Below are 22,290 nucleotides of genomic sequence, written 5' to 3'. Positions count from 1 at the left end.
CCTGCCAACTAGACATCTAGACTAGAGGAACAGCAATCCAGGCAGAGGGAACAGTAAATACAAAAGGCTCCCAGGCAGGACAGTGCTTGGTGTGTCTAAGAAACAGGAGGCCTGTTGCTGGAGTAGAGTGAACAAGGGCCAGAACAAGGGGAGTAGCTAAAGAAACAGGCAGGCACAAGATGATACTGGGTCTAAAGAAAAAGGAAAAAAAAAAAAAAAAAAGGATAAAGACTTTGGTTTTAAAAATTCTAAGCAAGACTGAAAGACATTAAAGAATTTCTGTGCAGAGGAGTGGTATGATCCAACTGAAGTTTGAAAATATTTACTCTCGGCCCTGTATAAAGAATATGGACTACAGACTGGGGTGAGGGACAAAAGTAGAAGCAAGGAAATTAGTATAGAGATATTACAATAGCCCAATCAAGAGATAATGGTGGCTTTGACTAAGGTAGTAGACGTGGAAGTGGTAAGAAGTAGTCATAAGCTGTATATATTTTGAAGGTGGAAACTATCAGGATTTCCTGATGAATTAAATATGGAGTATGAGATAGAAAAAGAGAGAGAAAAAAATCAAGAATAATACCTCACTGGACCTGAGCAAGTGAAAGGGCAAAACTGCCATTTACTCACATTCTCCAGTAAAAGAAACCAAGGATTCTTAGAGAAATGGCTAAATCGACAGCCAGAACAGTAAGACCCTGGAACATATTGCTGTGGTCAAAGGTAAGTAAGCATGATTATATATACAAACATCGAATCATTATGTTGGGGCACCTGCGTGGCTCAGTTGGTTAAGTGTCCAACTCAGGTCATGATCTCATGGTTTGGGAGTTCGAGCCCTGCATTGGGCTTTCTGCTGTCAGCACAGAGACAGCTTCAGATCCTCTGTCCTCCTCGCCCTCTGCCCCTGCCCCACTTGTACACACACATTCTCTCTCTCTCAAAAATAAACATTAAAAAAAAAAAAAAATCAAATCATTATGGTGTACATCTGAAACTAGTATAATGTTATATATCAGTTAATTAAAAAAAAAAACAGTTGAATAAACCGGACAAAGTAAAAAAAAAAAAAAAATGACAGAGCCATGTCAAAAGGACACAGGAGCAGGCTTGAAAAAGCTCCCCTACCCAAATATGGAACAATTTTAAGCATCAAAACAAATATTAATAGCAACAAATTATAAGTCATAAGAATCTTCAAGTCTAAATGAAATGAATAAATGGAAAGAAAAAAAGGACCTTCCTTACACTAGAATGCCAATTAACAGACATAAAAGGAATGATGAAATTAGAATATCATCTGTTTAATAACCAACAAAACAACAGTTTCAGGCAAAAATCACCACTGGATGCTAAATCTAGTGGATAAAAGTTTGATAAGAAATAGGGTACATTTACGTGGTTTCAAAGTGTATTGCTGCAAGATATTTATAGAAGGAAAATAATTTTACAGGGAAGCAACAAGGCAGAATACTACCTTAACCAAGTGATCAGAGTTAACATCATTCGTAATAGGACAAATTAATACTACATACCTCCTGATATCATGCAGAGAGGAGGACACATCGTCTCTATAGTATTTCTGCCAAAAGTAGATCACCTGAATCTAATCATGATGAATCATAAAACAAGCACAAACTAATGGATAGTCTACAAAATACATGATTTGCGCACTTCAAAACTGTCCAGATCATGAAAGATAACGACTGAAGAGCTGTTCCAGGTTAAAGGAGACTAAGGAGACATGACAACTAAGTGAAACACATGATCCTAGACTAGATAAAACGAACCAGGGCAAGTTGTTTTCTTTTCCCCCTTTTGCTATAAAAGAACATTAGTGATATAACTGCTAAAATTTGAATAAAACCTCCAGGTTGGATAATATACTTTATCTGTGTTAAATTCCTGATTTGATGATTGTACTGTGGTCATGTACAAGCACGTCCTTGTTTTCAGGAAATACACACAAATAAGTAAGAGTAAAACGACATTAGCATTATGTCTGCAACTTAATCAGTAAAAAAAGTTCTTCAAAGGAACTACTAATTCCTTCTTTGAATTCCCACTGAACTCCATGTGGATTTCTACTATAGTACCTATAGCACTTTGTTTTACTTATTGGTAGGAAAAGAAATGTGCTTTCAAGGGTTAAACAACCTTCCCAAAGTAGAAGTTAGTAAATGACAAACCACAAATTGAATGAAGATCTATCTGACTCAAAGTTAACACTCTGTGAAATCATAAGATGGTAGAATGCTCAGTAAATGTTTGCTGACTATTCATATTGTTATTTTAAAAAAATACACACAGAATGATCTACATAAACAATCTATGCACAAATAGGTTTCTTAATCCCAAGAATTTCACCTGCACAACAGGTATCCCCAGTATCATGCTTATAAAACTATAAACTCTTACTTTCAAGACAAGAGATAGAACTCAACTTGGCTAACATAGTGAGTTGGTGGCAAAGAAAGAAAAAACACAAGATAAATGAACTTAATATAGAAGAGCCTTTATGATCTAGCCCTGTGCTTTTCCAATCTCATCTCTTGTCATTATCTACACCCAGTATTCTTTATCCTATGTGGAAATTTATTCCCACAAGTTAGTGAAAACATGCTTTGTTTCCCCCCCATTTTCAAGTCTTTGCATTTTTGTTCCTTCTGATTATAAAGGACCCCATTCCTTGTCATCTGGATCAATTCCTACATATTCTTTGTAAGACCAGCTCAAATAGTATTTCCCATCAACAAATCCTCTGACCTCCCCAGGCTTAGACAAATGCTTGCTCCCTATTCTTCCAAAACACCATGTACCCTATAATTAAACTTTTTACATGAATGAAATTATTCATTTAGTCTCTCCAGGACTATACTTGAGAGAAGGAATCTTGTCATTCACATTGGCTTCTTCAGCATCTGAAGCCTAATCAGGTTCTTTGTCTATACATTTATATTTTGCTACATGTCCCAAAGGATCAAGGCAAAAGCAGTTAATAAATATTTACTGAAGTAATGAAAATGGGTGTTTTATCACTTGAAAGGAGCTTGGTTTTTGTTTGTTGGTCAAATCCCAAACACTTCTTCATACATAAGACAGAAAATAAATACACCAAACTCATTTAATACTGGTAGTCAGAAGCAACCTGTTTATCTGCAAAACCAAAGAAGTCACAATGTTTAAAAGAAATACCTTAACAAGCAGAACTACATATATGCACAAACCACATCTATCTGCAGATCAGATGGATGAATAAATTGCTGTTACTTACTGCTCTATCCCAATACAATTAATCCTGTTTCTCATTCACGACCAAAGTATTTAATTGTCCACTCTGCATATCCAACTTTACCTGCAGTGCTTGTTCTTGGATATCACGAAATAATTCCATATCTTTCTCGGTCATGATTTCCTGGCTCCCAAAAAGCCGTTCCTCACTTTCTTGTTTGCCATCCCAGCCATCCTGATTGTCTGCACATAAAGAAAGGGCTCACATGTTATTAACTTTATCCTTAGTTTAATACATGAATTAGGAAACATTTCAAAAGTGTTGATTTCAGTTTGAAGACCTTAATATTATAAAAGAAGAGGATACGAGTAAATGGACACCTAGAAAGATGTATCAGTAAATAATATGTACATTTTCTATCTGCTTTATGATGGAAAATCTGAACTGTCCTAAAACTTCTTAAAATTATCACATAACTAAATTTGAACTTCATCAAGACATTAGATTTTAGTATAATACATATAAAAGTTTGATGAGCACCAAGTGATGATGTATGGAAGTGCTGAAATACTATATTGTACATCTGAAACTAGTATTACACAATTTTATACTGTGTATGTTAACTAACTAGAATTTAAATAAAAACTTAATAATAATACAAAATCAGAATAAAGGTCTAAGGAATATGAAACCTACTTTGAAATAATCTGAATATAAAAGTTTTACTATGAATTTAACATATCAACATTCAAATATTGCTTTTTCATACTTCAGTAGTATGGAAGTTGTTTATGTTTTACCAGGACATGATTTTCATCATATGGGACCAAAACAGGGAAAATTTGTTCCTTTTATAATTCTCAATGATTCCACAATCAATATAAGGCCAGTACATTCTTATCTCAGCAAGAAGATAACCTTTGAAATAACTACCGTAACTCCCCACACATTCTGGGTGCCGTTTTAAATAAAGCAGAACTCCACAAATCTGAGGATCACAGATGATAATCCTCGGGGTAAGTATGAGAAATTATAATAAACATCCATAAATGACGCATCTTCCTCAGATGGGCAAGGAAATTCATGAAAGGAGTACTGGAGGGATTATGTAGATCGTTATCCTCTGCATTTGAATATGACACTGTTGACGGACGTATTTCCTCTTTGTAGTAGTATGGCTGAAAAGACAGTTCTTTTCAAATTAAATAGACATATAGGCTGTCAACGGACACCTGTGCACTTAGTATAAGAAGAATAAGGACAAGGACTCACTGCTGAAAATATTCCCAAATTGAAAAATATGTATCTGAAGATCCTTTGTGATTTTAATGCCCCCTAGTGAACGACACAGATGGATGCAGGCACAAATCTAGTACGGCATTCAGTAGCATTCTATCATATATATGGTGCAGATTGTTCCTTAAACTCTACAATTCATAAGAAACTTACAGAGCCAATTATAGCAAAAACTCACACCAATGCAGAAAAGTCAATATTGATTCTCCATATACTTTACACATTTGCTCTAATTATTTCTATTTCTAAAACTTTCCAGGAGATTCTTATAATAATCCATCTCCAATCAAACAGTTTATTCAAAAATGGCTTTCATTAGAATCTGCTTTAGATTCTTTCTTCCTAAGCTCTAAAGGACTTGTATATTTTCTTAAATAAACATACTCAGACTGGAGCTACAGTGTACATGGCTGATAAAGACATGAAAAGTACCTGAATGCTCAAAGAGTAATTAGTTGATTGCCACTCTGGTGAAAAGCCAATCAATACAAGCATAAAAAGAGGGAACTGATAATGATGAGGATTTCCTCTCTTGTGCTGGACCAATCAACCATTTATATAAGCAGGAATGAAGAAGCAGTGAATACAACTACCAATGGGAAATTCAGAGGAAAGAAATCAAAGCTAAGAAATTCTCTTGCAGTATATTAGACACTCACTACACCTTTGGCCGTTGTGAACCAAGAATCCATTCTCATTCTTCTACTTTCCTCAGAGACTTTTCTACTTACTTCAGAGGGTTACATTCTCTAAACTCAAGGCACTAAATAGCGAGACCAGTTTAAGCTTTAATTATCAAGATAGATAATCAAAATTTTTCTCCTCTGATTTGAATTACCTGCTACACTATTAAGTCTTCTCTACAGATCTTTTCTACCTTGAAAACTAGGGACCTTAGCCTCATATTTAAGTATGAAATGAATAAAAGAGGGAATGTTACAACTGATACCAGAGAAATACAAAAAAATCACAAGAGACTACTATGAACAATTATACACCAAAATGCTGGGCCTATTTGGAAGAAATGGATTAACTCCTAGAAATATATGACCTACCAAGACTGAATCATGATGAAATAGAAAATCTGAACAGGCCGATTACTGGTAAGGAGACTTGAATGAATAATCAAAAATCTTCCAACAAACAAAAGCTTCACTGGTGAATTTCGCCATTCAAAAAATACTTAATACCAATCCTTCTCAAACTCTTCCAAAAAACAAAATGGGGAACTCTATTTTATGAGACCAATGTAACTTAACCAGACAAAGAGATCACAAGAAAAGATAATTACAGGCCAATATCCCTGATGAACACAGATGTAAAAATCCTCAACAAAATACTAGCAAACCGATTTCAACAATACAATAAAAGGGTCACACACCATGATCAAGTACGATTTATTCTAGAGATTCAAGGATGGTTCAATATCCCCAAATAAGTCAATACGATACACCACATTAACAAAATGAAGGATATAAATCAGGTGATCATTTTAACAGATGCAGAAAAAGCATTTGACAAAATTCAACCTTCATTTATGATAAAAACGCTCAAAAAAAGCAGGTATAGAGGGAATGTACCTCAACATAATAAAGGCCATATATGATGAGCCCACAATTAACATCAACCTCAATGGTGAAAAGCTGAGAGCTTTTCCTCTAAGATCAGGAGTAAGACAAGGATGCCTATTCTCACCACTTTTATTCAACATCAGATTGAAAGTCCTAGCAGAGCAATCAGGCAAGAAAAAAAATAAAAGGTATCCAATTTGGAAAAGAAGTAAAACTTGTTATTTGCAGATGACATATAGAGAAAACCCTAAAGACTCCATAAAAAAAAATGTAGAATAAATGAATCCAGTAAAGTTGAAGAATATAAAATCTGCTGTATTTCTATACATTAATAATGAACTACCAGAAAAAGAAATTATGAAAACAATTCCATTTACAACTGCATCAAAAAGAATAAAACACCTAGAAGTAAATTTAACCAAGCAGGTGAAAGACCTGTATGTTGAAGACAAAACACTGTACAGATATACATAAGACATTAATGAAGGCAATTAATGAAAAAACAAATAAATGGAAAGATATTCCATACTAACAGACTGGAAGAATATTGTTAAAATGTCCACATTACGCAAAGCCATCTGATAGATTCAATGCAATTCCCATCAGAACGCCAATGAGGTTTTTCACAAAAACAGAAAAAACAATCCTAAAATTTGTATGGAACAACAAAAGACCCCTAATAGCCAAAGCAATCTTGAGAAAAAAAGCTCCCTTATTTCAAACTACATTACAAAGCTATAGTAATTAAAATAGTACAATATTGGCAGAAAAACAGACAGAGATCAATGCAACAGAGTAGAGGACCCATAAATAAACCCATGCATATATGGTCAATTAATTTACAACAAACAAGGCGAGAATATACAATGGGGGAAAAGATAGCCTCTTCAATAATGTTGGAACTGGACAGCCACATGTGAAAGAACGAAGCTACACAACTCTACTATACCGCACACAAAAAGTAACTCAAAATGGATTAAAGACTTGAATTTAAGACCTGAAACTGTAAAACTCCTAAAAGAAAACATAGGTGGTAAAGTCCTCAACAGTTCTTAACAATAATTTTTTTTTAATCTGATACCAAAAAGCAAAAATCAGTAAGTGGGACTATATCAAACTGAAAAGCTTTTGCACAACAAAATAAAAAGGCAACACACTGAGTAAGAAGATATCTGCAAATCATATATCCAAAAAAGAGTCAATATCCAAAATAATAAAGAACTCATCCAACTCAATAGCAAAAAACAATCTAGTTAAAAATGAGGAGATCTGAACAGACATTTTTACCACCACAGACATAAAGATGGGCCACAGGTACATGAAAAGATGCTCTACATCAATAATCAACAGTGAAATGCAAATCTAAAACACAAGAAGGTATCACCTCACACCTGTCAGAATGGCTATCATCAAAAAGAGTAGAAATTACAAGTGTTGATGAAAATGTGGAGAAAAGGGAACTTCTGCACTGCTGGTAGGAATGTAAATTGGTGCAACCACTATGGAAAATATTATGGAGGTTCCTCAAAAACTTAAAAATAGAACTACCATACAATCCAGCAATTCCACTTCTGGGTATGTATCCAAAGAAAACAAAAACAATTTAAAAAGATAGGTACATCTCCATGTTCACTGCAGCATTACTTACAATAGCCAAGATATATAAGCAACCTAAGTATCCATAAATAAAGAAACTGCAGTGTGTGTCTAAGTATATAATCTTATTCAGCCAAAACAAAAACAAAAACCTAGCAATTCCTAACCCAACCACCAGCTGTGCTGAAATGAAATAAAGTGGGTATGTTGCAAAACTAACCCCCCCAAAAAAATAAATCGTGCCGTTTCTAACATAGACAGACCTCATTATGTTAAGTAAGTCAGACAGAGAAAAACAAACACCATGTATGCGGTTTGTAGGTGGAATCTAAAACTAACTAACTAACTAACTAACTAACTAACTAACTAACTAAATACCAAACTCCTAGATACAGAGAACAGAACAAATTGGTGGTTGACAGAAGAAGGAGGTAAGGTAGAGGGTAGGAGAAATGATGAATTCTTTTGTTTTTCAGTTTCAATAAATTGAATTTTAAGTAAATAAATGAAAAGTAGGAAACAGCCTGATACATAAGTAAATTATCTGAAGTTGTAGTTCTCTCTCTTTCTCTCTTTTAAAGTATAACTCATGAAAAATTACAAATCTATTTGCCAAGATTTGAAGTAGAAAAATTTTGTTCTTTTCTCTATACTTACTTGATCAACAGTATTTTATCTACCCACATTCTTTCTAATTTCTTTCTGGAAATAAAGCAAGCATCATGATGCTCATCACATGATTTATTTTGTAATTTATGAAATGTAAAGATATTCTTGACTTAAGGTTATGGCTTAAATTTCTATAGGAAGATTCTTTGTGGTTCTACCAAAAAAGCACCATCTTTTTCCTACGAGCTCTTATTTGTCCATTCTTGCAACTTCATCTTCAGCCTCTCAATTTCTGCCATAGTTATTACCACCTTACTTTCATCTAAATAAATATCTTTAATATCTTCTTCTATTCCATAACCAGTGTTTAATAATCAAATAAACCTATTCCAGATAACTAGTGTTATTTCAAATAATGCACTTGTGGAATACATTTTGCTTCTAAGTGAACTTTTACCTGTGGGCCAATCTGAAGTGCTTGATTTTCTGTTGCCCTTTTTCCTGATTCTATATTGCTCAGAGTAATCTACCACTTCCCCTCGAGGTTTCCGCCCATCAGGGGAAGGGGTGAAGAATTTGGTAAGGCCATCAATGAGCCCTTTGGTTTTCTTGTTGAACTTCAAGGGGTGACTGCTATCTCTGCAGAAGTCCAAGCCATCTATTCGCTCTAAATATCCTTCTTCTGATGACGATGCTGATTGGCTGGAGAGAGTGATTTTACGTTTACGACCCCTTCCAGGACCAGTTCGAACTTTGCTGAAGGGACCTTTTGATCTAAAGAATCAAACAGGGAAAAGGGTAACTATTAAAAAAGAAATTTTTAAAAGGTTTCTATTTAATATATAACTTGTAATTGGTAAATAACCTATGGCTTTATTAAAAAAAAAAACCACAGTTAAGAATATTCCATAAATCATAAATACTATAGGGAATGAGAAATAATAGTTATTAGAAATATCTACTTCCAGGAAGCCTAATATTTTATAGCAAAATGAATCCTCGGTTGGGAGTCAGAAGGCATGTTTGACTCATAATTCTGCCACTTTCTAGCTATACCTCTTGGAGAAATCACATTGTCTAAACACCAGTGTCTTCATCTGTAAAATGAGAGTTGGACCAGATGACAACTAAGACCCTTCCAAGTATAAAGTCTCATGATCTCTGCACCAACTCAGAGTTACACTTTACCTTTAAACACAAGGATGTATCACCCTCTGAAAGTCAGGAATCAAAAGATTATCTCATAGGAATATTTTAAAGCTTAGATTTAAGATTTAAAATATGAACTACAATACTGGTGCTATATATTTCAAGCTGCTAGTGCCCATTCCTTTCAGTTATTAAGACTGTCATCTTTAAGACACTCTTAAGTGTAGAAAAGGTGGGTAAAATTTTTAATAGAGGTTTATAGGCTTAAAGATATTTTGCATATTATCAAAGGGGAATTACTTATAGAAATACTCCATAAAAAAAAAAAAAAAACTACTACTGAATCTTGCCCCACCTCCTCCAGACATAGCCCAGTTTCCTAGTCCACAAGGGATAATTATATACCTGATTTCTGCTAATAGATGAAAAACACATTATTTTATTTTACATCAGGACACAGAAATGCGACTTAGCTATGACCTCAACAGAAAAAGCTACGCAGTGATTTGTACATCTAATATAAACTACTGAGAGAGACTACATGAGAAATCTGTGAAATGCTATAGCAACATAATTTTTTCTTTGTTTACATAAGAGGAACAATATAAGACAGTGGTTGAGTCAGACTTTGGTGCCAGGCTACTTGGGTTTTAATCCCAGTTCAACACTTATTATAAAATGTAGTTTCCTTATTTCCTTCTTATTTGAAAAATAAGAGTAACAACAGTATCTACTTCATTTGGTTGTTGGGAAAATTAAATGATTAACACACTGTAAGACACTCAGAACTTTAATAACTTTGTTCTAACTTTATTCTACTGAATAAAGAGCTCTTTATTAAGAGCTCATTAAGTATTAGCCCTTTTTATTACATGAAAGTGCCAGTTGTAACAACTGAAAATTTTTTTCATAAAGCAAACAAGTGACTCCTACACTATAGACAAACCCTATTCTTTTCTCCCCTCACCTTGCCACAAGTACAACTTACACCGTGTTTTGTTTCTTTAACCTGTTTTTTGGACGTCCTATTGGGTTAGCATAGCGCCGTTTTATCTGTGCCGCCTTCTTCTGTAGAAGTTTTCGTCCTTTTTTCCTAGGTCGACATATTTGACATATCCACATACCTATAAAAAAATCAAATTCCACATAAAAGCACAATAGACACAGATACACTGAAAGAATTCAGATACTCTAAGCCAGTAGTTCTTAACCACTTTTAGGTCAAGAACTCTTTTAAAACACTGATGAAAGCCCCCTAAAAAAATAAACACGAAAACATACACACACAAAATTCTACAAATGATTGGAAAAGACGCACAAGTATTCTGAAGCCCACATATGGTTGAAGTCCACTGATCCTCAGTTAAAAAAAAAAAAAACCATGGTCTATACCTGGCACCCAGATTCTACAAGAAAAGAAGCCAGGTTCCCTTAAGTAATAGATGATTCCAGGACTGAAGCAGGGAAAATACTGGATAACCTGAAGCATCTCATGGTGCCAGAAAATGGAAAAGTATTCAAAAGATGAGGAAGGCATGTCAAAAGGACCTACAAGCCAACTTGAAGGAGCTCCCAATAGTCAAATCTGGGTCATTCTGAACAAAAAAAAAGAAATAATCATGTCAATGGATTATAACCCACTGAATAAAATAAATACCCATCAGTCCATAAGAATATAAGTAATTGAATAAATAAATGGGAAAAGCGATAGCTCTTCTTTACAGCAGAATTCCAATCAGTAAATGCAGAAGGGATGATGGAAGCTGAAAAATCATCAATATGCAAACACCAAAGTAAAACTGGTACAAACAAGAATCACTGATGGATGCTAAAGTCAGTGCAAAGAGGAAAAAGAATAACTTTAAGGTCAGGTTTCTTCTGTAATCAAGTGATCAAAATTAACATTACCAGTAATAAGACATATTAGTATTATACACCTACACTACAATGCACTAAGAAGGGCACAGTATCAATTCTGTGGTGTTCTTGTCAAACTTCATAATCTTAATTTAATCATTATAAAGAAAGAGACAGACCCAAATTGAAGAACTTTCTACAAAATCGCTAACAAGTATTCTTCAAAAGTGTCAAGGTCAGGAAAGATAGTCTAGGGAATTAACAGATTGGAAGAGACTAAGGAAGCATGATGATTAAATGCAGTATGAAATCCAGCACTGGATTTTGGACCACAAATTCAAATAAGGTGTATAGATTTACTAATCATATCATATCAATGTTAGTTTCCTGGTTTCAGTAATTGTACTACAGTTTTATAAGATGTTGACATTAGAAGAAGCTGTGTAATGGGTACAGTAGGAAGTCTCTGTACTATTTTTGCCACTTGTCTGTCAGTCTGCAATTATTTCAAAATAAAATGATTCCTGCTTTAAGCTGCTATAAAACTTCTTTTGTAGGCATTAAATACAAACAAATGAAGTCCTAAGAAAATCTTTCTTATCTTGAAGGATTCTCAGAAGACCTGTTGCCCAAACTTCCAAGTAAATGGAAAAGGTAGCAAAGGGGGTATTTATTCTTCCAATACATATCAATTTAAGATTTTCCAGAAGCTAACAACCCACAGAGTGACATAAGAAGAGACTCAAGTTAAGATTCTAAGTGGAATAACTTAACTATACCTAAGGTTGAGTCCCTTTCCATCCACAGGAAAATTTTTTCTGAGCAGAAATTATAAAATACTCTATAAGCATTTTACTTAAGAAACCTGTTAAGTCACAAAAACAGAGTTAAAAATGGAATTTATGATAAGGCAAAGCAGGAGACACTAACTGGATTTTTTTTTTTTTAAGAAACTATAAGCATATAATAGGATGGAAGTTCAACCAACAGGCAGTTACATCCCAACCAAATACTTGTCAAGGAATAGGAGTCAAAAGAATAGAATACATTAAGCTATATTCTTATGACTTAGCACACAAAAATTATCTGTTTACAAATTATTTTATAAAAAAAAAAAAGGCTCTAGGCCTTTCAAAAGTGATGAACAGTGAAATAACCAATACTGATATAATCAACATGATCTAATACAATTCCATTTCTTCCTTTATAGAAAGAGATATTTCAAAATTACATAAGGCATGTTATTTTGTCCTCTAGCTATAGGACTGGCAAATACTCATAAATGAACCACTTCACTCTCCATGGATACTTAAACATTGAAAACAGAGGAAGATAATAATGAATCCATACACATAGGAATGTCAAGATGCCTAAACAGACTGTCCCCACCTTTAAGGTGCCAGCTCTCTTCCTACTTATACAACCCCAAATAGAAAGACGGAAATTATTCTTTCATTTTAACAAAGTAGACAAAAAGTGCTTTCACGGATTTGCCCATTACAGTGCCAGTCCGACTTCAGGAAGTACTTCTCACCTTTTGGCATCCGGGTGAGTGGCGGATCACAACACTCCATGTGAAAACCTCGGTCACAGGAATCACAAAAGAGCATATTATCCTAAAAAAGAGAAGGGACAGTTCTGCTTAACCTTATGAAACAAAAACACATCAGGATCACAGCTTCATAAAACCTAGAAAGCTTCAATGATCTCACAATGATGATGAGCTACTATAGTAGTAAAAGTTTCTTTAATTTGCATTAAACTGAGTAAATGGACACTCCAAGTTAGCAAAAAGTTTTGCTTCATCTAATCTTTAATAAAGAACTACAGTTTCATAACTTTCAGATATAAGCTAACTTTAGTTTGTTCTAATGGAAAAGAGAAAAGGATGATTTGTAGTTAATACACTGACCATTCCTAAATGAATGCCTCCATAATGCTCAAACAAATTTCAGAAGTATTTCTTTAAAGTAGCTTAGTCTTTCTGCAAACATAGAATTAAGGTGTTTTAGAAACTACCTAGAATAGAAAGAATCCAAGTCTCAAATACCAAGTATTCTAAACTAATGATGTATAATTGAATGGGACCAGTGTTTCAAATTCTGCTGGACCAAGGGAATGAAAAATAATCAACAAAACTTTGAGGAAAATATTAGGTGTACACTCTACTTCTAAATGAAATAGTCACATCAGAAAGCAAGGATACTCACTGCATTCTTGCCTTGATCTCGACAGGAGCTGCATGTTTTACACTCAATGCACTGCCACCGTAAGGCCTTCACTCTAACCGTTAATTCAGGGGAAAACTTTAAACAGGATGGATGACCTAACAGGAGGGGAAAGTTCTCAAATGAAACAGTCAAGAATCATTTTGTAATTGTATTAAAGGAATGATGAAGAAAAAGGCAATTACCTTAAATCAAAATATATATCAAAGAAGAGATGCCCTTGAAAGCTTGCCATACGTGTCTCATCAGGATTTGGCATTCCAATTCAGTTGTACTGATGCTAAGTGTAATTTAGTACACCACCTCCCCAATATGATTATAAAACACCTGACAAACTCCTAACTTGTAATAAGCCTGCATTAAAGCATCATGGGTATACACATGCTTATACGTATACCAATACATAATATGCTCAGGTCATTTCTGGAAGGACACAAAAACTGTTTGCAACTATAATGTCCTAAGATATGAAACTATAAACATTTTGATTTTTAAAATATTTTTTATAAATTTTATTTATTTATTTTGAGAGACAGAGAGAGAGAGAGAGATCCTTGAGTCGGGGAGAGGCAGAGAGAGACGGAGAGAGAGAATCCCAAACATGCTCCTTACAGTCAGCGCAGAGCCCAACTCAGGGCTCAAACCCACGAACCATGAGATCATGACTGAGCCAAAGTCGGATGCTCAACTGACTCAGCCACACAGGTGCCTCAAAACTATAAACATTTTGAATAAGGATTTTACCTTTCACTTTATACCCTTCTGTGCTCTCAATTTTTTAGCAATAACGTATTACTTTTATAACTGAAAATCTATTTTTATTAAATCCCATCATTTAAAGTGAGCTACTTCCTCATATTTTAAGGCACTCAAGCTAAAAACTAATACCTAAACAATATTTCTATTGTGATCAAAAACAGCAACAGAAAAAATTTTCCTCTTCCAAAAGAGTTAGTATCGGTTTGATTCTCAAAATTATAGAAAAGTAAATCTGCCTTCACTCTGGGAAGATTTGTCCTTTTCCTCTAAAAGTTGGTTATGTTTATTTTTCTTTGGTGAAAGAAAAGGATGGTTATTTTTTCTCCTCTCCCTTCTATTCCTAAATTTCTCTGAGATGATATGAAGTTTATTATCAAAATATCACTGACATTAAAGGAAAATGGGAGAGAAAGTGTAAAAATCTCATTCATAATCTCCTTGTCCTAGATTAGCCATTTCCTGTTCTACTTTTCCTTTGTAGACTTCCTAAAGGTGCTTGCATGGTTTTAATTATAGAGTATATACAGTTTTGTTTTGCTTTTCTTCATACTTTTAGTCAAGTAAACTTTATATTCTTTAAACTGATTGATACCCTATAACCTACCTGACACTACTTCCCTATTGTTAACTAATTAAACTACTACCTGTAATAGAATACTACAATGAATTATTTTATATCTACAGATTCTTCCCTTCTTTTATTTATTGACTTTGAGAGAGACAGAGAGAATATGCAAATGTGAGCAAGGGAGGGGCAGAGAGAGAGAGAGAGAGAGAGAGAGAGAGAGAATCCCAAGCAGGCTCTGAGCTGTCAGCATGGAGCCAGATGTGGGGCTCGATTTCACGAACCATGAGATCATAACCTGAGCTGAAATCAAGAGTCAGATGCTTAACCGATTGAGGCACCCAGGTGCCCCATCCTTCTTTTAAATTAATTCCTTAAAATAAATTTCTGTAAGTGGGGTTGGTAAGTGAAATGAAAGAAACATACCAGCAAAGTACCAATGTTTTAATACAATTTCATCAACTCTAGGTTTGGGCTCTTTTATCTTTCAAATTTTATTATTATACAAGTTATAAAACAGCTTTCACTGCTGCACTGGTGTGCATGCCTATAATTACTTGGGTAAAATGTTTTTTTAATATATTCAACAATTAACTTTCGTTCATAGGCTCTGCCCTTTGACTTTATGCTAGAAATGTAAGCACACTCTTCATAGCTTTTGGCCCTTTATCATATTTAATGCAATTATTTTCCCCAAAACTTTTTTGCTTTTTAAAATTTTGGGTATTTTAGTTCTCACTTTGGTAATATCAAATATCATATACTTAACTATGTTCATAGTTTTCTTCCTTGCCTACTGTAATAGTCAGGCTCCAAGCTGCCCTCCAAACGTTCTTGTCTTCTGGCAAGAATACCAATTGACACCTGTGTAGTTCCCTCCCACACAGAATAGGGCTGATTTGTGTGCTGCAATAACAGGCTACGGCTAGGTAACAAAAGATATTGCCAATTCCACCTTGCTACCTCTATCAGATACCTGCTTAGGGGATGCTGTGGGCAATTCATTTTTTTTTTAATATGAAGTTTATTGTCAAATTGGTTTCCATACAATACCTAGTGCTCATCCCAACAGGTGCCCTCCTCAATGTGCTGTGGGCAATTCATACAGCCCTATGAAGAGGTCCACATGGCAAAGAATTGAGGCTCCCTGTCAACAGGCAGCATTAACATGCCAGCCAAGTGAGTCATCATGGAATGGAAGCCTTCAGATAACTGAGTACCAGTTAAAATCTTGATTGCAACCTCATGAAAGATTCCAAGTAAAAATGACTTAGGCAGGCCATTCCCAAATTCCTAACAGGAACAACATGAATTAAAAACTGTTGTTGCTTTTAGCTGCTATGTTTTGGGGTGGTTTGCTTCTATAGCAACAGATAACCAATAGTTATTTATTCTACTAGTTCTTTAAAAGTTCCCTCTACTGTTTTCAAATTGCAAAGAACTCAGAGACCACCCCAAATATAATGCTTCTTAGAAGACAGGGGTATACCACAACTCTCCTTCCACCCCCATTTTATTCCCACCTCACCTGAGTAGATTTTTATCTGTTTTATGTATTTGGGCTCCCATACAATTTCTTAAGGGTGCTCCTACTAAAATAGTTTGGAAGTCAATGCATTATAGGACATGTCACTATATTTTTATCTAATATTTTATGATTTTATGGTTTATATTTAACTGTAAAATCCATCCCAAGTTCATTACTGTTTGTGATTATTATGCTGGAATATGGTCACCTACCACTCAAGATCTCTTCCCACCTTCTTTTAAAGCCTTCTATAAACAAAAACCAAAAAGCTAAAAACTGTACTTCCTAGACTCTTTTGCAGCTTGGCTCTAGATATGAATTAACTCCTACCAACTGGATGTTTGAGTGACTTTTTGAAAGGGAGACATGGAACAAAGACCACTTTTCTTCTGGTACTGCCAGTACCCAGCCACTTTTCACCTTCATGGCCATCCAGAGGTAAATGTGGCGATGGCCAAATTCAGCCTTTCAATATCCAGCTACAGCCCAGTAGCCCCCTGCTTCCACCTCTTCCAGATGGAGATAGATATAGTGACTCCCCTGGTGGATCACTCCTGCGATATTCTAAGATCAGTCCCTAAAGCCCAGCCTAGAGCTCTCCCCTTCAGCATTTCTAATAATTTCACAAATATTTTGTTCTCTCATTAAATTTCTTTCCTCTTGAAGTATCTAGAGTGATTTCTGATTTCTTGACTAAATCATGGTTGTTATAGATATAAAACACTGAAAATTAAGCCAATGATCAGAGATAATGTTGATTTACTAAGGCCTTCCTACAAAAACTTTTAAGTTCTGACAATATAGACCAAGAATATCTCTAGAATTGACAAACTAGAAGAGTCTTTGCAAAATCTTTTTTAGACCTCAGGATCTCACACAGCTCACTAAATTGCAGTGTCAACATTCCATTTCCCAATGTGACACATGTAAGTTTCTATCAAGAAGAACAAACGTGTTATCATCCCCGTTCTATTCATAAAGCCTGATGCATAAATCAAGAAAGATAAGTAGTGATTATTAAAGAAGCTAGCAATAATTTCAAACTGATTGCTGTGATTTGAACAGATGTTTGATAGTCAAATATAAAGATCAACAAGAAAAAATAAGTCTGTGGAAAGATTTTTATAAAAAACAAAAATCCGAAACTAAGACCTGATTGAAATTAACTGAATAAAACATGTCAACTATACATTTAAATCCCTCCCTCACCTAGAAGATTCATCTCAGTTACCTAAAACCAGCATCAAAGTATTGTTTTATAAGGATCAAGGATACCATCTCAGTTAAATACACTTCCCTCCTGCCTGAGAGCATACATCAGAAGGAATAAAGGAGATTACATACCACTGTTGCCACAGTCGGCACAGGAGATGAGTTCTTCTGGCTTCTTTTCTCGGTTTTGTTCTTTTGTACCAAGACAGAAACTACAGATGGGGATTGGTTCAGCAACAGGCTATAAAGAAAAAAACAATTCACTCAGGTACGAGTACTTTATTTTCAGTATTAATTCAAAGACATTAAAATTACAGTTTTAAATTCCAATGATAGTTACATGTAACCAAGACAACTGTATCACTCTCCTAAATTTCCAACTAAGTAAGGGAGTTTTAACAAAGCCTGCTTTGGCTGGGCCTTTACAACTAGTCCTTCTAGTGACAACTATGGTCCAAAAAAATCGCATACCAACCATCATTTTCACTCAGAAACTAAATGACACAATATGGATTGGACAAAGCAAATCCTTCACCTAAAACAAAAAATTCAACTGAATTAGGCATAAGAAATCACAGTATCAGATCTTAAAAGGTATGTGGTGTCAGAGAAGTGATAAAATGTGCAGAAATAAACACCATACAAGGCAGCAGACCTTAAGTGGTAGAAGAGACAACCAATAAGTACTCTGTACAAGTATAAAAGATAAATTTCAGTTGTGGTTTGGAGGAGAAGGGTTGAAAGAGGAAGATAACATGTATTAAGTACTAGTACTAGGCTATGGGATCTTGAGAAGTTTGTCCAAGGGCAAAAGACAAAACAATTGTTAAAACTGGGTTTAAACCTAGGCTTACATGTGGCTCTACAACGCTACCCCCTTCCCCTCCAGCCCAAAGGATGGAGAGAAAGGCAGTGCAGGTAACATAAATAAGATAAATTTAGGTGTGCAGTCTGCTAAAGCCAGTGCTTAAAGGATATGGTTTCTGTCATAAGTGGTAGTAGAGAGGGTGGGTAGATCACTTCAGTTTGTGAAGACTGCCACTGAATGTCTTATAAAGTTGGATTTTACACTGCAGGAAGAAAACAATAGAAGGCTACTGAACCAAAAGAAAATCACCTGTATTTGAGCAAAACATCCAGTAGCAATATCAAAGATGAATGAGGAGAAACCTAAAGATGGATAGAACATTTAAACAATGACCACAATAGTCTGGTGAAGACAAGAACCTGAACCAAAGCTAAAAAAATGGAACAGAAAAAACAGCTATGGACTTAGAAATAAACTAGTTGTGGAAGGTAATAGAAAAGGAAATGAGTTTAATAAGACTGACTTAATGAAAAGATGGTGTGAAAGGTAGGTCATTTTAAAGAAGAAAATCAGAAGAAAACCAAAGATGCTAAGTCTGATTTTAGATGTGTTTAGCTGGAGGCAATCTCAGTCAAATCTCAACCACTTATATGGGAGAGAGGCATAAAGACCTCAAGATTCTTTTAGACAACAACTGGTGAAAACAGATAAAATGTCTGTCAGTGCTATTACAGAAGTGTTACAATGAGAAACAACAGAGGAATCAAGCGGGGGAAATGGGTAGCAAGGAAAGGTTTCCCAGACTTAAGTTCTTCTGGAGGTACTTGACAGGGAAGGTGTTCAAAGAAAATACAGAATCAAGCTTGAGAGGAGGGGGATGAGCTTAGTTTGGGACTGACTCATGGAGCTTAAAATGCCTATGGAGCATCTATGTAGCAATGCCCATGGGCTTTGTGATACAGGAATCGGAAGTCCAGGAGAATGGTTAGTCTGGAAATAATCTAGAAATCATATACCTATAAAATGGCATTAAGATTCTCAAAATTGAGGAGTTCTCCCATGGAGAACAGGTAGAAAGAAGAGACCTAAGGTCAGAATACCAAAATACAAGTGGCTGTTAGAGGAAAAATCCTGAAAAGGAAGTGGATTAGTGAGAGAGTTGGATGGTACATCAATAATGTCCAACACAAGCAAATTAACAGTATTGCTCAGCCAAGAGATGAAATGAGAGATGAAAAGCTGGAAGTTGTCTTAATAATTGTGGCTGTGGTAAAGACTACCACACGCTTTCTTTAAAAAGGAATATAAAAAAGAACCAGGGAGTAAAGTTAGGAAAGACTTCACTGAGGAGTAGAAATTGGAAGTAAACACTAAGTGAGAAGACCAGCCACAGAATGGAAGATATAAACAACATATTTAACTAACAAATGGCTCACAGCCAGAATATATTAAGAACTCTTACCTGTCAGTATGTAAAAGACAGACAATTCAATACAAAACTAGGCAAAAGTCTTCACCAGGCACTTGACAACAGCAGGTACGTAAACAATAAATGGCCAATAAACATAAGAAAAGATGCTCAACCCATTAGCCATCAAGGAGGTAGAGCTTCATGAACGGCTAAAATTATAAAGACTGGCAAAAGTTAAGTGCTGATAAGAAACTAGAACAACAGAACTCTTAACACTGCTGATAGGAATATAAATTGACAAAACTACTCTGAAGACGATTTGACAGTATTCACTAAAATTAAAGGCATATCATATGACTCAGCACTTCCATTCCTAGCAATATACCCACCAAATGAAGTACACACACATATGTACAATAAAACATACACAAAAATGATAAGAACAGCATTATTCATAACAAAATTTACTCAAACAAAAATTACCCAAATAACCAGCAATGGGTGTACAGATAAACTGTGCTATATCCACAGAGTATTAAACAGTAATGAAAATAACAGTCAACAACGTGGGTGACTATTACAAACAATGCTGAATGAGAGAAAAGACACAGAAGAATACATACTGTATCATTTTATTTATATAAAGTTCTAAAACAGTTCTATATAGTTATAAGTTGAGACAGCAGTTACCTTTAGAGAGAAAAGAAGAGGCAGTGAATTGGAAAGGGACTCTGAGGTGCTGATAATGTTCTTTTTCTTGACCTGGATGGTGGCTTCATGAAGGCAACACTGGAGTTTGGAAATTAGAATAGGCTAGAGAGATTTAAAAGGCAGCAACATGTAGGTGACAACTGACAGCACCTGGTGAGCAAGAGGAGTGAAGTTGTAGTAAAAATGAACAAGGAGAGGGGACTGGAGAAGTGAGACAAAGTCTAAGCAGAAGAGTATGGGGGCAGGGGAAGAGGGGGGACAAGAAAGGACCAGTCTGAGGGAAAACAGAACGAAGAGGAAGTCCTAACACAAGAATTTCAAGCAGAGAGCAACCAACAATCAATTTGGGGAAGATAAAATATCTACTGGATTGCACAACTGAGAAATAGTTGAAGACCTCACTAATAGTGAGCCTTTTTCAGGATAGGATTTGTCTTATCCTATGACAGGATAAGAGCTAAAGTCATAGGAACCAAGAAACTGCCATGAAGGGACAGAAAACAGACAAGAGATGGCTTTAAAAAATGGCAAAAGGTTTTGATGTGTTTTAGGTATTTAAGATGCAAAAGACTAAACCTACTTAAATGTGGAGAAGACGACACACATGGTCAGAGAGATTCAAGAAACAAGAAATAACAGGAACATATTTTATGGTTAAGATTTAGAGCTATACTATTCAACATGGTAGACACTAAACCATGTGGCTATTTAAATCTGAAATAAAATAAATTTAATTCCTCGGTCACACTAGCTACATTTCTAGTGCTCAACATTCACATATGGCTAGTGATTATGGTACTGGACAATACAAATATAGAACAATTCCATCATTTCAGAAAGTTCTACTGGATAATTAATACTGGTTTTAAAAAAGGACAAATTTTAAAGCAGGGATAAAGGGACTGCCCTTCATAGTATAGGATGGTATCAATGCACACTATTTGTAGGTGGGATATGGTGGGAAAAGGGAAATGTTGAGGGTGCTCATTTCTGACAGATTCATTATTTCTGGAAAATAGGACATAAAAATTGCCTGCCAAAAGTGGGACAGGAATTGGCTGGATAGAGCAGGAGAAAGTGAAAGCTGACTGAGAAAACTGACAAGTGAGATTGGCTGGGTCAAGAGCAAAGATAGCAGAAAAAATACCCTCCTATCAAAATGGAAAGTGGACACACATTTTTCAGGCAAGAAAGAATCAGAAAAATGTTATTAACATAGAGAATAAATTCAAAATAGAAGAGAGAAAAGTTGATGGAGTTCCTACAAAATGGCCTCTATCTCTTCACTAAAATAGAAGACAATATCACTTACTTAAACAGAAGTAGACCAGTATGAGTTTGGGCATTTACAAAAAGCGAAAAAAAAAAAAAAAAAAAGAAAAGAAAAGAAAAGAAAAAGGCTGGAAGTCTCTGTGTGGAAGAAGATAGAGAATCATTAGTAATGGAAAATAAAACTGTCAATCAGCCCTAACCACACAGCTAAGATCAGAAAGTGTAATTTGTAGTGTTTCCAATCAGAATAGCTCTACATCTTTCCTTAACTCCTCTGCAGCCTTGGACCGATAAAATCAGAGAGCTGTAGACTGATGAGATAAGCCAAAGGGTAAAGTCTACTAGAATGCAAATGCAAACACAGCTGACCTTTGAACAACATGGTTTGAACAATCTGGGTCCACTTATAAGTGGGTTTTTTACAAGTGTATGTTGTTACCTTATGATTTTTACTTTTTACTTTTTTCTTGGTGGGAGGGACAGAGG

General features: G+C 35.1%; 1 protein-coding gene across 4 annotated transcripts in view; it reads right to left on the bottom strand.

Moving 5' to 3' along the window:
• KAT6A (lysine acetyltransferase 6A) overlaps positions 1 to 22,290 on the bottom strand; it is a 114,765-nt gene that overhangs the window by 37,940 nt on the left and 54,535 nt on the right. For 3 of the 4 annotated variants that reach the window (XM_086703600.1, XM_086703601.1, XM_086703602.1), the window contains exons 3-8: positions 17,735 to 17,843; positions 13,521 to 13,636; positions 12,845 to 12,926; positions 10,442 to 10,577; positions 8,762 to 9,078; positions 3,356 to 3,474 (exon numbers count right to left, since the gene is read on the bottom strand). In XM_086703600.1, the coding sequence (XP_086559726.1) occupies positions 3,356 to 3,474; positions 8,762 to 9,078; positions 10,442 to 10,577; positions 12,845 to 12,926; positions 13,521 to 13,636; positions 17,735 to 17,843 (879 nt within the window). The remainder of the gene's footprint in view (positions 1 to 3,355; positions 3,475 to 8,761; positions 9,079 to 10,441; positions 10,578 to 12,844; positions 12,927 to 13,520; positions 13,637 to 17,734; positions 17,844 to 22,290) is intronic. The other variant, XM_086703603.1, reaches the window with a different exon arrangement.

The sequence above is a fragment of the Puma concolor genome, chromosome B1, assembly GCF_028749965.1.
Source record: "Puma concolor isolate L17-30 chromosome B1, mPumCon1.1.hap2, whole genome shotgun sequence".
Taxonomy (NCBI): domain Eukaryota; kingdom Metazoa; phylum Chordata; class Mammalia; order Carnivora; family Felidae; genus Puma; species Puma concolor.
The sequence above is the reverse complement of the archived record's forward strand: the minus strand, read 5'-3'. Positions and strand labels throughout refer to the sequence as shown.